Source organism: Myodes glareolus, chromosome 11 (assembly GCF_982192425.1).
Source record: "Myodes glareolus chromosome 11, mMyoGla1.1, whole genome shotgun sequence".
Classification (NCBI taxonomy): Eukaryota; Metazoa; Chordata; class Mammalia; order Rodentia; family Cricetidae; genus Myodes; species Myodes glareolus.
The window spans coordinates 16,127,825-16,148,115 of NC_142036.1; the positions used below are offsets into that span (position 1 = coordinate 16,127,825).

Sequence of the window (20,291 nt, forward strand, 5' to 3'; positions counted from 1 at the left end):
AGAATCAGCCAGCCCAAGGTGCGGTATTTTTTTGTTTGTTTCGAGACAGGGTTTCCCTGTGTAACAGTCTTAGCTGTCCTGGAACTAGCTCTTGTAGACCAGGCTGGCCTCAAACTCTCAGAGATCCGCCTGCCTCTGCCTCCCGAGTGCTGGGATTAAAGGTGTGTGTCATCACCACCCAGCCAAGTGTTATTTCTTAGATCTTTTCTGAGCATATTTCTTTCCTTGGACATGGACAGCATCTCTCTAATTTTCTCCTCACATGTTGCTCCATTTGATTGTCTTCATCTTTAATGTCTACCCCTCGCAAATGAAAAGCGCAGAGAGCAAGAAGTTGAGGCCCCTTTACTTCCTCAGTCACTTCAGCTGGGAGAAGAGCTCAACAGCAGCAAGGTTGAGCACAATGGCCACCGGCTCCTTTGCCTAGCTTTTGTAATCAGAACAGTAATACATCATATCTCAAAGATCAAGTGTTCATCACAGATTTTCACATGGAAGACAGGGTATGTTTGTGTACTCTAGTTCCTACAAACTACATGCAAGTTGCTGCCAGAATACATGTGCAGGTGCTTAAAGTAGAGCTACAGGTGAGGTGTGGACAGCTATTACCTTTCTATGGGTGGGAACAATTCGAAGCTCTATGTCTTTACAGATCAAATGTACCAACAGTTGTTAACAGGAGCTTCCCACTATGCTGAAATATACAAGTTGCTAACTTGTTATATGCTGTTTGAGCTCACTGAGAAACTGGCTCTAGAAGCCAGTCTGTGTGTGCTTTTCCCCTCCCTTGTTAGACTCATGTATGTTCACCTTAAGATGTCTTATGGTTCTTGTCAGGAGATGGGCTGGAGATGTTTCCAACTCTATTATAAAGAGAGAACACAAACAGCCCAAGACAAAACACTATGGCTGAAATCAAAGAAGGCAAACATTTTCAGAGGTCACTATCATTTACCCCACCATACAAAGTGTCTGCAATGGGAAACAAAGTTAGACATTCAGCTTAACTGAACCCTAGCTGAATACCTCAAATTATCCAGTCAGTTTCTGTTGGATAGTGTAAGCAACATGTCTGAGCGTAGTACCATAAGTCATTATACAATCACATATCATAGACATTATACAACCAGGATGGGAAACCAATCACACATTCCAATGAGAAAACCAAACTAGCTGGTATCTGCTACCATACGCCCACTCAGCACACAGAAGAAAATACTCAAGGGATCAGTAGCAAACATGCTTTTACCTGCTCCATGTTGTACCCGTGCTTCTCTTTGGCGATAGCGATGTACTCGTCCACTGGAAAAAGAGGACAATAGTGAGCAGCCTGAGGACATCAAGTTTACACTCGCCAGAGCTGACAAGTCTCTTTTAAAACCTGTCATGCTCAAGTGGAAATAAAAGGCAGCATCATAGAAAACAACCCTAGTGTGGATCTCAATCCCCCAGAGACAAGACCAAATGAATATATACAAATATGAACCTATTTCCACACAATGAGAATATGAACACTCTGCTTCCACTTGTATTTTCCAGGATTTAGAAACTTATTGGGTGTAAAAGAAAATAGGACAAGCTGAAGAGACAGCTCAGTAGTTAATAGTACCAGCTACTCTTCTATAGGAGTTTGATTCTCAGCACCCAGATGACTAACAACTGCCTGTAACTCCAACTTGGGGACAATAGGGATCTGGCTCCCTCTTCTGGTCTCTGCAATAATACCCACATATATGGCATACAAACAACACACACACACACACACACACACACACACACACACACAAATAATAAATATTTTGTAATTAAAAAACATATTATAGCTACTCTTTTTTGTTTATCTGAGACCGCATCTCATTAGAGTGACCAAACTGCCTCGCTAAAACCAACTATCACAGCCACTTTAAGACAGTCATTTTGGCAGGGTGGTGGCAGTGGCTCCTGCTTTTAATCCCAGCTCTTGGGAGGCAGAGGCAGGCGGATCTCTGTGAGTTCAAGGCCATCCTGGTCTACAAGAGCTAGTTCCAGGACAGCTAGGACTGTTACATAGGGAAACCCTGTCTGGGGGGGGGGGGGAGGAGAGTCATTTTGGTGTATCTACCTAGTGCTCTGGAGCTTGTGATGAATAAGTTAACATGTGGAGCCTTAACATCTGGTGCGGGAGAATTATCTGTATTCTGTCAATCATGTATTTCAATAAAATGCTGATTGGCCAGGCAGGAAGTATAGGTGGGTCAACCAGACAGGAAGTGGAGGCGGGGCGATGAGAATAGGAATACTCCGGGAAGCAGGAAGCTTCCTCTGCATTCCTGCCCAGGCCACCAAAGAGGCAACATGTGAGCTGCCACACTGAGAAAGGTACTGAGCCATGTGGCTAACGTAGATAAGGATAATGGGGTAACAAAAGTTATAAGGACTAATAAGAAGCCTGACCTAATGGGCCAATCAGTTTATAACCTTATAGAGTCCTGTGTGTAATTTTCCTTGGGGTATGCCGGCTGTGGGGTACCAGGCGGGACAGAAACCCCAACAAGCCAGCCCCTCACTACAAACATCCATGAAAAAACCTGTTCTGTACCAGTCTGTAGACATTTTTAGCCATTATCCTTGAAATCTAACAAAGCTGAGACAGTTTGCTAAGTTAATGCTAGTGGTATCTATCCCGAAAGGCAAAGGCAGCAAAAGTTAGGTGTGCTCACAGAGCATCAAGATCCAAACCAGGCTCTGTCTCTACTGATATTGCTTGATTGCAACAGGGTCAAGGTGGGCCTTCAACTTTAGGCAAAAGCTCTACAGCAGTGTCTGGACCCACAATGTCTTACTTCAATGCTTCTTTAGCAACTTCTGTGTTCCTAGTGTTTAATAAAAGTTATTGGTTACAATCATTTGGACTTACCTTTAGGAGTGGTGCCCGAAAGACTGGACTTTAAAAAATTAAAGTAGGAGGCAGGGTGGTGGTGGCACACACCTTTTAATTCCAGCACTCAGGAGGCAGAGGAAGGTGGATGGATCTCTGTGAGTTTGAAGCCAACCTGGTCTACAGAGTGAGTTACAGGACAGCTAGAGATAAAACCTTGCCTCAACTCCACCACTCCCCCCACAAAAGTTAAAATAGGGGCTTTGCAAAGTGGCTCAGAGATCACCTGCTACCAATTCTGACAAAATGAGTTTAACTCTTGGATTCACATGGTAGGAGGAGAGAATCAACTGCGTCGTCATCCTCTGACCTCCACACTTGTTTAAAAAGGAGCTGTACAAGGTAGTGCACCCAGAGAGCAGCCAGTGCTAACTACACGAGAGTGAAGTTCCTCTGCTATCCTGCTCACTAATCAGCTATTTTGCTATTCTGCCTCTCTGGGATCTTACAGGGAGCCCATCTCCTTTGTCTTCCTCTCAAGACATCCTTTTGTCATCTCTCTCAAGTCTTCCTCTCTCCCTGCTTGCCCATTAAAAGATTAATAGCCAAGACTGCCTTTGCTTCTTTTGTTTCATTGACTTTTTTCTTTCCTTTTTTTTTAAAATTTAATTTTATTTTTTTTTATTTGTGATGGGTCTCTCTGTGTAGCCCTGGTTGTCTTGGAACTTGCTATGTAAACCAGGCTGGCCTCAAACTCAGAAATCCCAATTGTGATTTTGCTTTTGACACCAAATATCAACTCTCCCTAGCAAAGTCAGATCGTCTAACTGGGAACATAGCCCATGGGTGTCTACTCTTTTTGAAATATTCTAAGACATTGGACAAATATTGCTTTTGATAGGCTTCACTTCTTTGTGTTCTCCCACCAGACCTGGTCCTCACTTCTCTCTGAGAGAAATGGACACCTACCACCACCCTATTCTGCACAGGACAGCAGACAAAGTAATGAGAGAGGAGGTGTGCATTATTCAAAAATTCCCTCATGGTTAACTGAAGTGAAAAGAAGTTTTCCACCTAAGAAAGTCAACTCTGCTCTCATAAAAACAAAAGGTAACAGGTGCTTAAAGTAGATGAAATATGAAAAGAGAAGCACAGGTTTCCCCATACTCTAAAAGACGAGGACTCGGAAGACTTTTCCAATACCTTCTCTGTGTAACAGTTCTGGCTGTCCTAGAACTCACTCTGCAGACCTGTTCTGGCTGGCCTTGAACTCATAGATAGACGCCTACCTCTGCCTCCTGAATGCTGGGATTAAAGGCAAGTGTCACCAGGTCCTCTTCAATACTGTGTCTCAGTCACAATAATCTCTGATTCTGTCCAAAGCTTACAGAGAGCTCATTTCAGTGTGGGAGTGAGTGAGTCCTGTGCAGAGGAACCAGGGGACCAGGTCAGGACCATTTACAAAGGTCACAAAGCTTAAGAAAACAGCAGCACAATTCCCTGCTGCAGGCACACATACTACTGCAGCCTTCCCCAGTGCATCCTGCTCACTCTTGAGAGGAGACTGCCTTTGATTGCTAGACTGACACCAGCCTGCAGGTCAGAAGCATTAGAATCAGCCAGTGGGCGAACTCACTATGCTCAAAAGTAAAGCTATTACAGCACAGTACAATTGTTTGTTTGATAATTACTATCAAAACAAACATGGAAAGCCATCTGATATTATTTGTAATGGTCACAGATATGTAGCATCGTGATTGTAAAACAGAGTATATTAACCGATGGCTTTTTAGGGGTTGGGAAACTCACTTATTTTGCTGTAGCCTGAACAGAGTAAGAAAATATAGTCATGATCAGAAGAATTTGATAGAAGCTGAGGACAAGTAATAGAAAATGGCTGGTGTTAAGCTTTGTTTTTTAATTAATGTTTTTAATTTAATAAAACAAGTCTTTAGTATCAAGTAGTAAGAACTTGAAATGTAATTGCAAAGGACAAAAGATGCAGATGAAAACTGCTATGGTAACCTTAATTCACCCTTCCCTCCCCCAGACACTGCAGAGATTCGGAAAATCCAAAGAGTAATAGGCTGACACCATGAGGCAGGTTGAGGACATAGCTTATGGCCTTAATGGAGCTTTAAAAATACAGTCAAGATTTGCAATGGCACTAGATACTGCAAAGGAAGCATGACAGCAATTTCTCTCACAGCACAAACTGAGCACTCCAAACATTTTTTACAAATGTAGTAAGAATGGAGATGTTGCTCAATCGAGTGCTATGTCCAGCGTGCATAAGGTTCTGGGTTCAATTCCCAGCACAACAGAGTATGATAAATACCATGGCATCTCCTTTTATTAATTATTTAAAGAAGTTGTCCCTAAGACTTACACAAGCAAACGGAACATTTACATACAGCAGTTCTGCCACCTGGTGGACACAGACAATATTACAGCTAACACTTGAAGGGTAAAAGGTGGGGGTTGACAGGGACATGACAATACGAGTCAGACGAACAGCGCTATTTCTTAGTCTGGTCTTATAAAACAAAATCCCACTGCATGGAATATCCCTCCCTGGATACCCAGTAAATACAATATCAGAAACAAAACAGATGACTACTCCATACAAAGCCATGCATGTTATGTTTTATTCTGATCTAAACCACACTGCTGTGTCTTACATCAACTTACTGCATAACTGGAATAATTCTGTCCTCTTTTCTAGAACTCAAGTTTCCATTTATCAGTGTAAGAGTAAGCAGACTAGGGCTGAGTGTGGTGAACACCTTTAACCTCTAAGGAGACAAGTGAATCTCTGAGTCTGAGGCCAGTCTGGTCTACATAGTAAGTTCCAGACCAAACAAAGCTACATGGTGAGAAACTATCTCAAAAACAAAAACAAGCAAACTAACAAACAGAAATCTAATGTTAAGCTACAACACTCCTCTAACTCTTCCACATCAAGTTAACTTACTTTACTTGTCCCTCAGCAAGGAGTAGAATACTCAAGGCAATCTTAATGATTTCAATTCGTACTTGGCTATGTACACTATAATCCAAAGGAAAGAATCAAGATCTGTATAATCATAACAGAAAGAAAAGGAGGGTTACGGAAAGGCAGAGAGGAAGATAGGCTGATCATGTATCTACTTCTCATAGCTGATTATAACAGAGAGTCCTAGACCCCAACCAAGTCAAAGGCTTTGGCTTCAGCTAAGGACCTGATAGTTGAACTCCTTTGTTCAACTACAGGACAAGAATGAGACTTTTCTTCAGTCCTTCATAGAGTGTTAGAATAATCAAATGTAAACAACTATGAATTGTCGTAAACATTTCCTTTTTGCAGTGCTAGAAATCAAACCTGCAGTTTCATGCATGCTAGGCAAGTGTTTTCCCATTGAGCTGCATTTCTAGGTAAGAAACGTACTTTTTAAGCTGCTTTCCTCAGTGTTCAGAACTGAATCCAGATCTTTCCTATATGAGATTAATTCTCTACCACTGAGTTACACCTTCAGTACCTAATGTATATTAATGCCCCGAACTTTTTTTCCCACGGATAGAGACTGCCTTAAAAAAAAAAAAAAAAAAAAAAAGGACTCATTTCAAGGCCACCTATGGAGGACAGTGTCAATCAAAAGGCTTGTTTTTGGTCTCTAAATCCCAGTACCTTGAGTGGCTTATCTGTCTTTAAGCTGTGGCAGGACAGTGAGGGAAACAAGCTGTATCACACAGGAAGTTCTGCCACATGCTTCTCCCAAGTCACTTCCTCTCTAGGACTGATCCTTCTGGGGACAGAGTTAAGAATATCTTGAAGGGATTTTTTTCTTCATGCAGTATAGGCCCTCTAAGTGGACAGTGCTAGAGAAAAGGGTCTTACAGAGCTTACAGAGCAGGCTGCAGCAAGACAGTGTAGAATAAACTAGTCTACTGTACACTGGATCTTTCAGCAGATCTTTCAGGTCTACTTTGTGGCTAGTGCTGCTCCTGCAGATGTGATCTGGGGCCTTCTGGAATTCTCCTTACAGCTGAAGAGAGAAATAACTCAATTGACTATAATTGCCTCAAGTACCAAAGAAGGATCTATGAATATACTTCTCTAGGCAGCCTAGTCTTCAGAATGAAGGAAGTCCTTTCCCACAGGGGTAAGACACCATGCTTTCAACTTTACATGTGTTATTTAGAGTAAGGAAACCAGAAAAAAAGAAAGAAAAGAAACTAAGTGTTTGAGAAAAAAACTGGCTAAGTAAATTGGGCTACAGGACGAACGATTATAACAGTCCAAAATTCACATCTTCGTTTTTTGTTGGTGGTAGAGTATTGTCTGTGTGAGATTTACTTATTGTTGTTTGAGGCAGAATTTCACTTTATCATTCAGGCTAGCCTGGAATTTACCCATATAGACCAGGCAGGCTGGCCATAAACTCACATTAATCTTCTTGCCTCTGCCTTCTGGTTTGCAGGGATTACAGGCATGAGCCACTATGCCCAGCTTCCATTTTTTGTTTTGTTTTCCTTCGAGATAAAGTCTCATTACGTAGCCAAGTTGACCTCAAAATCTTGATTCCCATGCTTTAGCTTCCAGGGTTCTGGGATTACAGGCCTGAATGACTACACCTAGCATATTTCATTCCCCACTCCTACACTAAGACAGGGTTTCTCTGCGTGTAGCCCTGGCTGTCTTGGAACTTGCTCTATTCTGGCCTCGAACTCAGAGATATGCCTGACATTAAAGGTGTGGGTGTGTGCCACCACTACTAAGCACCTACTTCCATTTTTAATGGCAGGAAAATGAGAGTTTAAAAATTATGGAGCGATACCATAGTTCACAGCATCACAGAATAGAGATTAGAAAGCAAACTAACAGTGGTTAGCAGTCACACAGTGGGGTGGGAGGTGGTTAGCATTTGTGCGTCACAGCATCTCCCCAAACAAAAAATGTCCATATGGTAGGATGAAGAATTATCTCTTTTTTTTTTTTGAGGGGTGTATTTTTCAAGACAGGGTTTCTTTGTGTAGCCTGGCTGTCCCAGAACTCACTCTACAGATTAGGCTGGCCTTGAACTCACAGAGATCCATCTGCTTCTGTCTCCCAAGAGCTGGGATTAAAGGCATATGTCCTTGTTGCTACCAACACTAGGTCATCAATTATTTTTAATAATAATAAAAAAACTTGTATGTAAGTATGTAATTTCCCCCAAAACCATTGGAGAGTAACTTTCACATCTTAAAACCCAATCTCTTAAATATTAAGTGGTATTTACTATCATAGGATATTTTCTGTGGTTCACAAAAAAGTAAGTAAATTAAATTATTGACAATACTTTAATCTGTGTTCACAATCTGGCTAGTTGAACCCAAATTGCTTTATAGTTGATTAATTTAAAAATAAATTTCAGTTAATTTCATCCCTACATATGCATGCTTTAAAAAAAAAGTACATTTTATAAAACAGAAAGTCATTATCATACCTAACAAAAGTAGTATAATTCCTGGGTATGAACAACAATGTTATGCCCATTAGACTATCTACAATGTATAAATAACACCAGAGAAGGAGTAAATAACAGAGAAGGAGCAATAACACCAGAGAAGGAGTAAATTCCTTTTTTCTGTCTTTTCTGGTACCAGTGGTAAGCTAATCTGACACTCTAGAAAATTATTTGGCACTGACTTCTCGGCTAAACAAATGAAACACAAAGACAGGTCAAAGAATGTTTCTGTAGTAATGTCCGCCGTGAAAACTTAAAGTAACTTTCCTAAGTTGGCAGAAAGAATAAACAAATTCTAACTAGCCAGATGAGATTCAAATGTAGAGAAAAGAAGGTAAGACATAATAATGAGTAGAGGCAAAAGAAGCCAGACATGTCAGAGAGTCTTAACTCAGCACTGCACTCAGCTCTGATCAATAAGCTTTGTCCATTCTAGCCAGCTCTTCTAGAGCATATATTAGGAACCAGAACCGTACTGGGTACATTCCAACACTCACAAGGCAGTTTCCCATCAACGAAAGCCACATTTAAGCAGGGCTGTCAGGTTATGTACCTAGTACATCATAAGCAGGAACAAAAATTATTTATTGAGTAAACTGATGACCACAAGGAAATTAGAAGACTCCAGATGATCCAAGCTGCATACAGATAAAAACCCTGAATTTGCAACTGTATGCTGAGGAATTTTCACACTCCTCCTATTTCTTTCTTCAACTGATACTGCACATTTACTCACCACATACCAAAGGGGTATGTGGTGAATTAAACAAACAGATCAAACATAACAAACTTCTACATTCAGTCTTACAGTACAGAGGAGCATAAAATAAACAGTATGTTGGGTAATAAGACGGAAGGAAATCAAGTGAGGTAAGACGGTGAGTGGTTCCTATTTCATAGGGTGTTAAAGACCTCTCTGGTAGTCTCACCTAAGGAACTGGACACCTGGGAGAAGAATACTTGTACTCCAGACAAAGTAACTAAGAAGGCACTAATGAGAGTACTCTAAATAGGGTCACAAGGGCAAATACTAGTTACACAACTCAGGGTCATGTTGCAACTTTTAGCTTCCAATTTAAAACATGTTAGGAACTAGAAAGCCACTGGGATATCTTGAATAGAAACTATTCAAAATGTATCTAGATAGTGGGTATAGATTTACAGTGTATTTATGCAGAAATTTATAATGGTAGCCGGGCAGCGGTGGCCCATGCCTTTAATCCCAGCACTTGGGAGGCAGAGGCAGGTGGATCTATGTGAGTTCGAGGCCAGCCTGGGCTATAAGAGCTGGTTCCAGGACAGGCTCCAAAGCTACAGAGAAACCCTATCTTGAAAAACCAAAACCAAAACCAAAACCAAAACAAACAAAAAAAAGGAAAAAAGAAAGAAAGAAAGAAATTTAGAATGGCAAACATACTATGGGTTTGGAGATATGACTCCATGGTTAGGGGCATTCGCTACTTTTCCAGAGAACCTGAGTTAGGTTTCCAGCACACATGTAGGTATGCTCATAACCACCTGTACCTCCATCTTCAGGGAATCTGACATCTTTTGGCCTCCAAGTCCCCACATATAAATAAAAATAAATCATTAAAAAATATTCAACACTATAAATAGTTCAGAAAATGTGTAATGCAACAGGATGACTTTTTATGATTTATGTATATGAGTATTTTGGCTACATGTGTGTATGTGCACCACTTATTCATCTGGTGTGACCTTTCGAGATCATAACATCCATCATATGGATGGTTGGGAGTCTTTGTAGGTGCTGGGAATCAAACTCAAGTCCCCTGCAAGAACAGAAGACGTAGTTGGAAGTTTCTGTCCCACCTGGTCCTGCAGTAGTTCAGTCCCAAATAAACACACAGAGGCTTATATTAATTATAAACTGTTTAGACTAATGCTCAGACTTATTACTAACTAGTTTTTATATCTAAAATTAACCCATTTTTATTAATCTATGTACTGCCACATGGCTGTGGTGTTACCTCACATCTTGCTTCTCTGGCAGCTCCTGACAATTCTCTTACTCGGCCTTCTTTTTCCCTTTATCTTTTTTGCTTGGATTTCCTGCCTGGCTCTATTCTACCTGCCTACTGACCAAATCAGCTTCTTTATTAACCATATCCACAGCATATAGAAGGTCATTCTGCATCACTCCCCTTTTCTGTCTAATTAAAACGGTTTTAACTTTAACATCGTAAAATTACATAAAACAAAATGGCTATCAACCAAGAACTAGTTATAATATTTAGTCTTTTGTATTTGACAAAATTAAAGAAAATATTCTATCATCTATCCTATCTTTGTCAGCCTAAAGTTTCATATCTAATTTATTTTTTAACATAATTAAGGAAAATTATAAGTATCTAGTTTTTAACTTCATCAAAGGCCCCAGAAGGCTATTTATTATATAAGTAACTGGAAAGGGCATTGTAAGCAACTTTCAAAACTCTAGAAATAACAGAGATATCTCACTGCCTAGACAGTTACCCAAAGTTCTTCTGTAATGTTGGGGCATCTATCTACAGCCTACAGAACCATAGTATCTGGCAGATTTTTCAATGAAGCAGGAAATTTGAAAGACAGTTCCACCTATATTGGCAGTTTGTCAAGTCATTTTCTTCTGTGTCTTGCAAAATATCTGGCAGGATATTTTGGCATGAAGCAGGAACCCTCAATGACTGTCTCATCTTGTTTTGACAAGTTCAGCAGTCATTTTCCTGTGGGTCCTGCATGTCCAGTTTATACAGCATATTGTCAAGCAGTCCAAACAAGAGCAGTTTCTTGCCCTAAATGGTTATATTTGCCACATTGAAAGCAAACTCCATAAGGAGCTTCTTCAATGCCCATCATCCTCTTGAAGTAATTGGTGCTGCCAGGAGCAGACATTTCTCACTGTCGAGAAAAGTCTAAGCTCTTAAAACGTTTTAAATGCGATATTCTGTAGGTCTTTGAAGTGTCTGATGAATACCTATCCATCTGAAATATAACTCTGCATATCTAGAAAACCTAACATGATTAAGTTACTATTACAGATGATTTTTAATTTGTATTTCTTAACTATACATTACATTTTTAAATGAGCTGCATAAACAAGAGTAGAAATGTACATATAGTATAATAAAATTTATCTTAAATTTGTACCAATAAACCAAAATCTATACCAATATAAAGTATTTTGAGGTTAACAGTTGGTTTTTTTTGGATTAAAGAAGTTTTAATAATCTGTTGAATAGTCTGCCACCTCTCCAACCTATTAGATACTCTTATCAAAAAATGACATGTGTACTGAAAGTGCAGAGAGGTGCTAATAAGCAAGGAAGTTAGCACTAAAAACTCCTCATTTATTTAGCATGAGTATTTTAAATTTCACCATCCTGTATGGCTGTCCTTGAGAGTCAATTATTTTCAACTCTGACTATATTATTCACAAGATTTATGTTCCTTAAAACTGTACCAGTTTTTCCTCATTTTTATAAATTTCTAAAAATGCAGTCAAATACTCAAATTGCCACATAAGCATACCCAGATGCATATACTACAAAATGCATAACGCACAGTGAGTAGCACCATCTGTCTGTGACGAATCTCAAACAGTACAAAGCCACTTTATTAAGATCTACCAATGGTGCAGCAGCCTTCCCTGGAAAACACCTCTTCAGGAGCTACGTCTCAACAAGTCCAAATTCCAGTTCATCTCTTTCAAACCCTATCTTAAAAAGAATAAAAAATGAAAAAATACAAAACAAAAGAGGAGGCTGAGTCTGGTGGCACATCCCTTTTATCCCAGCACTAGGAAGGCAGAGGTAGGCCGTTGTGAGTTCAAAACCAGTCTGAACTGCATTGTGACTTTCAGGCAAACTAGAATTTTGGGTGACCCAGCCAGAAAGAAAGGGGGTGGAGCTCATGCAAAGGAGAGCTGTGAACCAGCTCAGTAGGTGAGAGGGATAGTTATCGAGACTGAAAACCAGAGTTCAACACTCAGAACTCACGTGGTAAAAGAGAACCAATTCCCAGAAGCTATCTCTGACCACCACATGAGTGTTATGGTGCAGACACAAATGAAATCTTTTAAAAACTTATATTAGGGGCTGGAGAAATGGTTCCATGGTTAGGAGCACTGGCTGTTCCTCTAGAGGACACAGGTTCAATCCCCAGCACCATTATGGCAGCCCACAACTGTCTGTAACTCCATTTCCAGGGGATCCATGGCACCAGGGCATGCATGTGGTGAACATATATATGCATGCAGGCAAAATACCCATACAGGTAAAATAAAATAAATAAATCTTTTTTTAAAAAAAACAACAACTTTATTTTATATGTATGGGTGTTTTCTCTGAATGTATGTCTGTGCACCATGTAGGTATTGTAGCATGGAAACCAGAAAATGGTATCAGATCCTCTGGAACTGAAGTTGCTGACTGTTATGAGCTGCCATGTGGATGATGAAAATCAAACCCAGGTCCACTACAAGAACTCTTAACCACTAACCCAACTCTTCATCCCAAAATGCAATTTAAAAAAAAATAAATAAAAAGAATAAAAAAAAAATAAAAAACACCCTTAGCCTAGTCTTGCTCCTAAGATGTCCTGCCCAAGAAATAGTCCTTCATGACTGATTGCTCTGGTATATTTTGCTTCGCCTAAGTCAGTAAGCACCAGAATGAGCCTAGAATATGGCAAACTGTGTACACTTAAAGAACTCAAGTCTTGCTGGGCAGTGGTGGCACATGGGCGGTGGCCTTTAATCCCAGCACTCAGGAGGCTAAAGCGAGTTCCAGGACAGCTAGGGCTGTTACACAGAGAAACCTTGTCCCCCCCCCCAAAAAAAAACAAAACAAACAAACAAAAAGAACTCAAGTCTTTTTGGTGTGCTGTGTGCACAGATCTTTGAGAACTTAATGTTACTAATGCATCTATCTTGCTTGCACAGGCCAAATCCAAACCTTGATGGGTTTGCATGCAAGCACAGGAGCAGTATGAAACATGCCAACAAAGAGGAACTCGGGGGTGGGGTGGGAAACCCTGTGGGAATTAACAAGTCTGGAAGACTGGGTAGCCAAAAGTGTAAGGATGATGCCCAGAAATGGGTAAAGAGTACACAGAGAGCGGCATGGTATAAAAGGAACGTACGCAGGAGTTATGTCAAGGAACACCTACCCAATCCACAATCATGTGGTCTCCACTTCTGAAAAGTTCAAAGGCTCCTAGCACTACACGTTTGACCTCTTGAACTTTAACCTTGCATCCTAGGTACTGGCAGGATTAGAGCTACCACCTCTCTGACCTTCAACAACATGGGTTACTCCTAAGTACCTATTTCTTTTCTAAATCACAAGCCATCAGGAACTTTCTGATGGTAATGACTATCACTTCTAGCTTAAAATTCTTTAAGGGATCTCTCATCCACCCCTACCTTTCATCACTACTATTACTGTGAGTATATGTGTATGTGCTCAAGTTGCAACATGTTTGTGGAGGTCAGAGTACATTGTCTATGAGTTTGTCATTCTGTCCTTACACTGTGGTATCCAGAGATTTGGTGTAAAATAATCTTTTGGTACACTGTAAAGATGTATCTTTGCCAAGGTGTTTTCTGATTGGTTTAATAAAAAGCTAAAAGGCCATTAGCTAGTCAGGAGGTATAGGTGGAAGAGCCAGAAAGAGAGAACCTTGGGAAGAAGGGTGCCATTGTCAGGAGCCACAGACAGACCTGGAGCTGTTTAGACACACAAAATGGAATAGAGGTAAAAGCCACGTGGTAGAAGGTAGATCAATAAAAATATGGGTTAATTTAAATTATAAGAACTAGTTAAGAAAAGCCTAAGCTATTAGTCAAGCTTTTGTAATTAATAAGTCTCTGTGTCGTGATCTGGGAGCTGGCAGGAAGGACAGAAATATCCGCCTAAAGGGATTGAACTCAGGTAGTCAACTTTACTCAGCAAGGGCTTTTAGACACTGATTGACCTTGCTCATCTCATATCAACATCTGCTTGCTTCCCGTCTGTTTTTCTTCTCACTGTCTCAAAGACAGCGTGTCTCAGACAAGACGGTCTTCAAATTAAGCACTGTATTTCTGTCTCAATCCCAGATACAAATGCCCTCCTCTCCCTTTGTCCAGCTAGCAAACTCCTACTTACATTTCAACTATTCTCTAAAACACTGAGAGTCATTCCACTAGGAAGAGGCACTTCTGGTGATCAAGGAAATCATCACAACTGAGTGAATACAGGAGATACCTGGTGCCAAATAGGTTAAGGCTCAAATACCCTTCTTCCAATTAGTGAGCATTTAAGTCTTGCAAGCTGCTGCTCTTTAATTCTCACTACACCGTGGCAAACTGTAAATGACACTCACGCTTTGTCCCTTACATATCAAACCACTGTTTCTCAAGTAATATGTTCATTAATGGAGTTGTGTTTTAACTCTGTGGTTCTTGTTTATGCCACTAAAAATTATTTATTCTTCCCCAACTGTGTCTCTACAAGGCACATTTCCTCAACATCCCACAGGCTGCATCTCCCACTGAATCATTTTTACTTAGACATAACCCAAAGCAACTTGTGAAATATTAGTAATGTTTTAAACACTTAATTATACTTGATTAACCAAAGCAGCACATGAAAGCAGATGTGTGCAGTAAATGTAGTCTAGAGACCTAAGAACTAGACCTAAATTGACAACTAACTACCTATGAGACTAAAAACATCCGATAAGAAAAGGTAGGGGGAAAAATGTTCATTTCCTCATTGCCACTGAAGTACAAACTTCCCAGAGCCTTTACTACTGGAAACACTACTAAACATGTAAAACTGCCGCCAAAAAATATGAATAAAAACTAACCTCACAGAAAAAAAAATTCACTCAAAACAACCCCAAGAAGACATTATGGTAGTAAACTACACATGCAATGGACTTACCTAAGAGAATAAATTTATGCTGGGAAGAGGGAATGAAAATACTACTGTGTAAGTAGCAAAAAACACCCAGAACTGGTACTGCACACACCTTTAATCCCAACACTTGGGAGGCAGGGGCAGGCCAATCTCAGAGTTAAAGGCCAGCCTGGTCTAAAGAGTGAATTCCAGGTCAATCAGTTACACAGAAGAACTCTGTCTTGGGAGAAAGGGGTAGGTATGGGGGAGGAGAACAAACAAAATCGATCTTAAAAAGCTATACTGGTAATACAGCTCAATAACATTCTAGAAAAGACAAATCTATGGAGACAATAAAAAGTCAACAGTTGCCCTGAGTTTGGGATGAAAAGAAAAAAGGATTCTTAGCCCAGTGAAACTATTTTGAACAACAATCATATACAACACAGCAGAGAGCTCTGTCAACATACTCTGAGTGGTGATAATGTATTAGTGCAGATGCACCTCAACTCTATAGATGCAAGATTTTTACAGCAGGGTAGGCTGTAAGTGTATATGGATAGTTTGCTGGGAATTGAACTCAGGACCTGTCATTCTAGAGCAGCTTTTCTTTTCTTCTCCTCTCCTCTCCTCTCTCTCTCTGAGACAGGGTTTCTCTGTGTAACTGCCCTAGCTGTTCTCCTCCTGCTCGTTCTGTAGACCAGGCTAGCCTTGAAATCATAGAGATCCACCTGTGTCTGCCTCCTGCGTGCTGGGATTAAAGGCATGCACTGCCACCACCCAGTTTTTTTTCTTTTCTTTTTTGTTTTTGTTTTATGCAGAGTATATTTTCTTTCTGTTTTGGAAGATTTTGTTTTCTTTTTTTCTTTTTCTAAAGATTATATATGTGTTCTACCTGCAGACCAGAAGAGGGCTCACAGCTATTTAAAATGAGATCTGGAACCCTCTTCTGGCCTACAGAATAATTCTAAAATTATTCTAATTTAATAATTAATATTTTTTTTAATAATTTAATAAATAATAATTTAATAATAATTTAATAATTTAATAATTCTAAAATAATTCTAAAACGCTAAGCAGTTATTTCTGAATAGTTTTTGTTTGTTTGCATGTTTCTACCCCACCTACCCACAGGTTTTCTCTAGTTCTGGCTATCCTTGAACTCCCTCTATGAACCAGATTGTCCTCAAACTCAGAGATCTGCCTGTCTCATCTCCTGAGTGCTGGGATTAAAGGTGTGCACCACCACTAGTTTAGATTAATATTTAAAGTTCAACTTTTAACTAATACTGAGTAGAGCTTAACAGTGAAGCTGAAATTCAATTTACACAATACTGGTGTTTAAAAATTTCAACCAGGTATTCTGTGCACACTTATAGGTCACTACTCAGGAGGCTGAGGCAAAAGGATCCCAGTGTTGAAGCCAATCTAGGTTACACAGCAAGTTTCATTCTTGGGGGAGGGGTGACATATTAACTTTATATATTCAGTGGTTTTATGCTTAGTAAGAATAAATATTAAAGTTAAATTCTGATCCTAAAGATTCTAGTATGTAATGTCAAGATACAAGAAATGCTTATTAGAAAGAAAGGGGTGGGGTAAAGAAAAGAGAAAAGGTACTAATATAATCCTATAATTCTATAATATAATAGAAGAAGTACTGTGAATGAAAGAGAATCAAGACTCTGGGAATAGGCCAGGAGTGATGGTGCACATTTTTGATCCCAGTCTGGTCTACATAGTGAGTTCCAGAACAGCTGAGGCTACACAGAAAATCCTAGTGGATGGGGAGATTGGCTCAGCTGTTAAAGGTTAGACTTCCAAGCCCTGCAAAAAACAAAACAAAAACCCACCAAAAATGAAGTAAACAACAACAACAAAAAATCTAGGAGCTCAGATTCAGAGGAGCAGGTTAAGAGCAGAGCACAGCATTCCTTGTCTCTTAAGCTGTGGAAAGTTTCTACACTCAAGATTTAAAGAGTGCCCCTTGTGCTGCTATGGAGAGTGAAAGCTGCATGACATGGGCAGCATAACCATGTGTTGTGCTGGGTATAAGGCTCAGAAATGCTTGCTCTTCTCCATGGGCATCCAGGGGAGCAACCAAGATGAAGCGAGACTGCCAGAATCAAATCACATGAAAGTAAAACAACTCCAACAGTAAGGGAGACAGGTACACTGGGTGCCTAAGAATCTCTAGGAAGCAGACTGCCTTAGGGAAACAAAGTTTTACAGATTAAAAGGAGATAGATTTTTCAGTTTCTTTTTTTCTTCTCTGCTCTGTAAGAGCATGTTCAAAATGACATGAATTGATTTTATAAATTACTGTAAGAAGGATGAAAAACAAAACATACTACGAACTACACAGAAAACTTTCTGTAGCATGGTAAGAATCAGAAATGCTAAGGTGGGTATGGTGGTGCACACCTTTAATCCCAGCAGGTGAGTTCCAGGCCAGACGTGTATAATACCAAAAACTGTGATGGAATTGCAGTTAACAAACTCCATAAATGCCATCCATAAACTCCACTGAAAATTTCTCAAAGGAAGAATTTGTTTTATTTCTTAGTTATAATGAAAATCAAGGGGAGGGAGAGGGAAATGGGAGGAAGGGAGGAGGTGAAAATTTTTAATAATAATAATAAAAAATGAAAAAAAAGAAAATAAAGCCTTCAAACAGCAAGGAATTATGGTAATACCGCAGATAAAAAAATTAGTCTTGGGCTGGAGAGATGGCTCAGAGGTTAAGAGCACTGACTGCTCTTCCAGAGGTCCTGAGTTCAATTCCTAGCAACCACATGATGGCTCACAACCATCTGTAATGAGATCTGGTGCCCTCTTCTGGTGTGTGGGCATACATAGAAGCAGAATGTTGTACACATAATAAATAAATCTTTAAAAAAAATAGTCTTAAAAGGTAAAATGAAGGGCTGGAGAGATGGCTCAGAGGTTAAGAGCATTGGCTGCTCTTCCAAAGGTCCTGAATTCAACTCCCAGCAACCACATGGTGGCTCACAACGATCCAAGATGAGATCTGGTGCCCTCTTCCAGTCTGCAGTCATACAGAACACTGTATACATAATAAATAAATCTTGTAAAAAATTCTTTGAAAAGGGTAACATAAATAGACAGAAAATACAATTAATATCCTTAACAGAACCTCTCTACTCTTCCCTCTCCAAAGCAAAGGTTAGTATACTCAGGGTATGTGCCAGTAACATTGCTAATAAAGCTAGGCTGGAGATACAGCTCCAGCTGTAGGTAGAGTACTGGCCTAGGACTGTGAACCCTGGGTTCATTCTATGCATTCCCAGCTGAGGGGTTACATATTTCACAGTTAAGTTCTGTGTTAGAATGTTTTACCTATTGGTATGTGTGCACCACAAGAGTCAGAAGGGGTCATCAGATCCCTGAAACCAGGTCCTCTGCAAGTGACTGCTGAGCCATCTCTCCAGCCCATGATTTCCTTTCTACTCTGATCCAATGTCCTTAGTCACACTCATTACTACTTTACACAGAATTCAGGAAATTGTTAAGGAAAATAAAATCACAGACAGGATAATATTTAAATTGACCATAGTAAAAAAAATAAAATATATACTTCTACACTCTATTTGAAACTGTGAGAGAGCTGTAATAGAGAAATTCTGAGTTACAACAATGCCTTCAGGATTTTGCATTATCTAAAAAAAAAAGAGAGAGGAATAAAGGAGCTTCAAGACTTACGTTTTGCTTCTGAAAGATTCTGATTAGGTGACCAGACCAACATGCCAAGATTGTCTCGTTCTTGACTGCGCCTTGCCAGTTTGGCTTAGTAGAAAGGAAATAAAAACTGTATTATTATAAGTTAGTAAAAAGCAGTAAATACCACCACTATTCTGGCCTTCTAGCCTTAAAATAATGACATCACCTACCATTTACCTTATACCCTTACAATAATAATGAATAAAATAACTTATAAGTGTCTTAGGAAATTCATAAAGTCCACTAGAATGACTTACATGGGGAAGGAAACAAGAGTCTAAAGCAGCAGTTCTCAGCCTGGGGGCTGCAACTATTGTTGACAGTTGAATGACCTTTTTGTGTGACCACCCTGGATATCCTGCATATGATTCATAACAATAACAAAACTACACTTATGAAGTAGCAACATAATAATTTTATGGTGGGAGTCACCATAACATGGGGAACTGTGTTAAAGGATCGCAGTGTTGAGAAACACTGGTCTAAAAGATAAAGAAAGAAAAGTGACAAACAGAGATGGAATAGCATGCACCTTTGAATATATCTTTTTAATTTTGTTTTTGTTGAGACAGGGTATGTATTCCTGAAGGGTCTGGAACTTGCTATGTAGACCAGACTGGTTTTGAAATACACCTGTCTCTGCTTACCAAGTGTTGAGATTAAAAATATGTACCCCACACCTGGCCCAGAATGTCTTTCTTAAAATAATTCTGTTTGTAAAAATGTTCATTCTGAATAACCAAAAAAAAAAAAAATCCAGTCCACTGCCCAAACCTTTTTAATAAAAACACTGAACCTATTCATGAGTATGAAACTCTCATGGCCTCTTAACCAACTAAAAGACTTACCCTCCCAATATTCTAGCCTTATGGATATTAGCATAAGTAGACAAACATTCAAGCCAAAACAATATTATCATCAAAGAAAGTGTTTAGCAAAAGTCATGTGTGATTATGCATGCCTACAATCCCAACATTTGGAGGCTGAGAAAGTTCTCAGTCAGCCAGAACTATACAGTCAGATCAGATCTGATTAACAAACAAAACAAAACAAAAAACCTTCCAACCAACCAAAAAAAGAAAGAGAAAAAGTGTGTGTAAAGGAGGGAGAGCAAGGTTAAAGCCAACAGATGAGGGGAAAGGCAAACTAAAGCTTCCTGAGTGACTACTATATCATGCTTACTAAAAAGTACAAAATCTGGGCTGGAGAGATGGTGCAGCCGCTAAAAGGCTAAGCTCACAACCAAAAATAAGTACAAAATTTAAAACAATGCCCAAGTTTGGTGATAATATGGAGAAAATGAAACTCTCTGTACTGACA

At 39.6% G+C, this 20,291-nt stretch overlaps 1 protein-coding gene across 1 annotated transcript in view; it reads right to left on the bottom strand.

Annotated features, from left to right (window-relative positions):
- Rcor1 (REST corepressor 1) overlaps positions 1-20,291 on the bottom strand; it is a 90,537-nt gene that overhangs the window by 24,545 nt on the left and 45,701 nt on the right. The window contains exons 3-4 of the mRNA XM_085697965.2: positions 18,954-19,037; positions 1,250-1,302 (exon numbers count right to left, since the gene is read on the bottom strand). Of these exons, the coding sequence (XP_085554091.1) occupies positions 1,250-1,302; positions 18,954-19,037 (137 nt within the window). The remainder of the gene's footprint in view (positions 1-1,249; positions 1,303-18,953; positions 19,038-20,291) is intronic.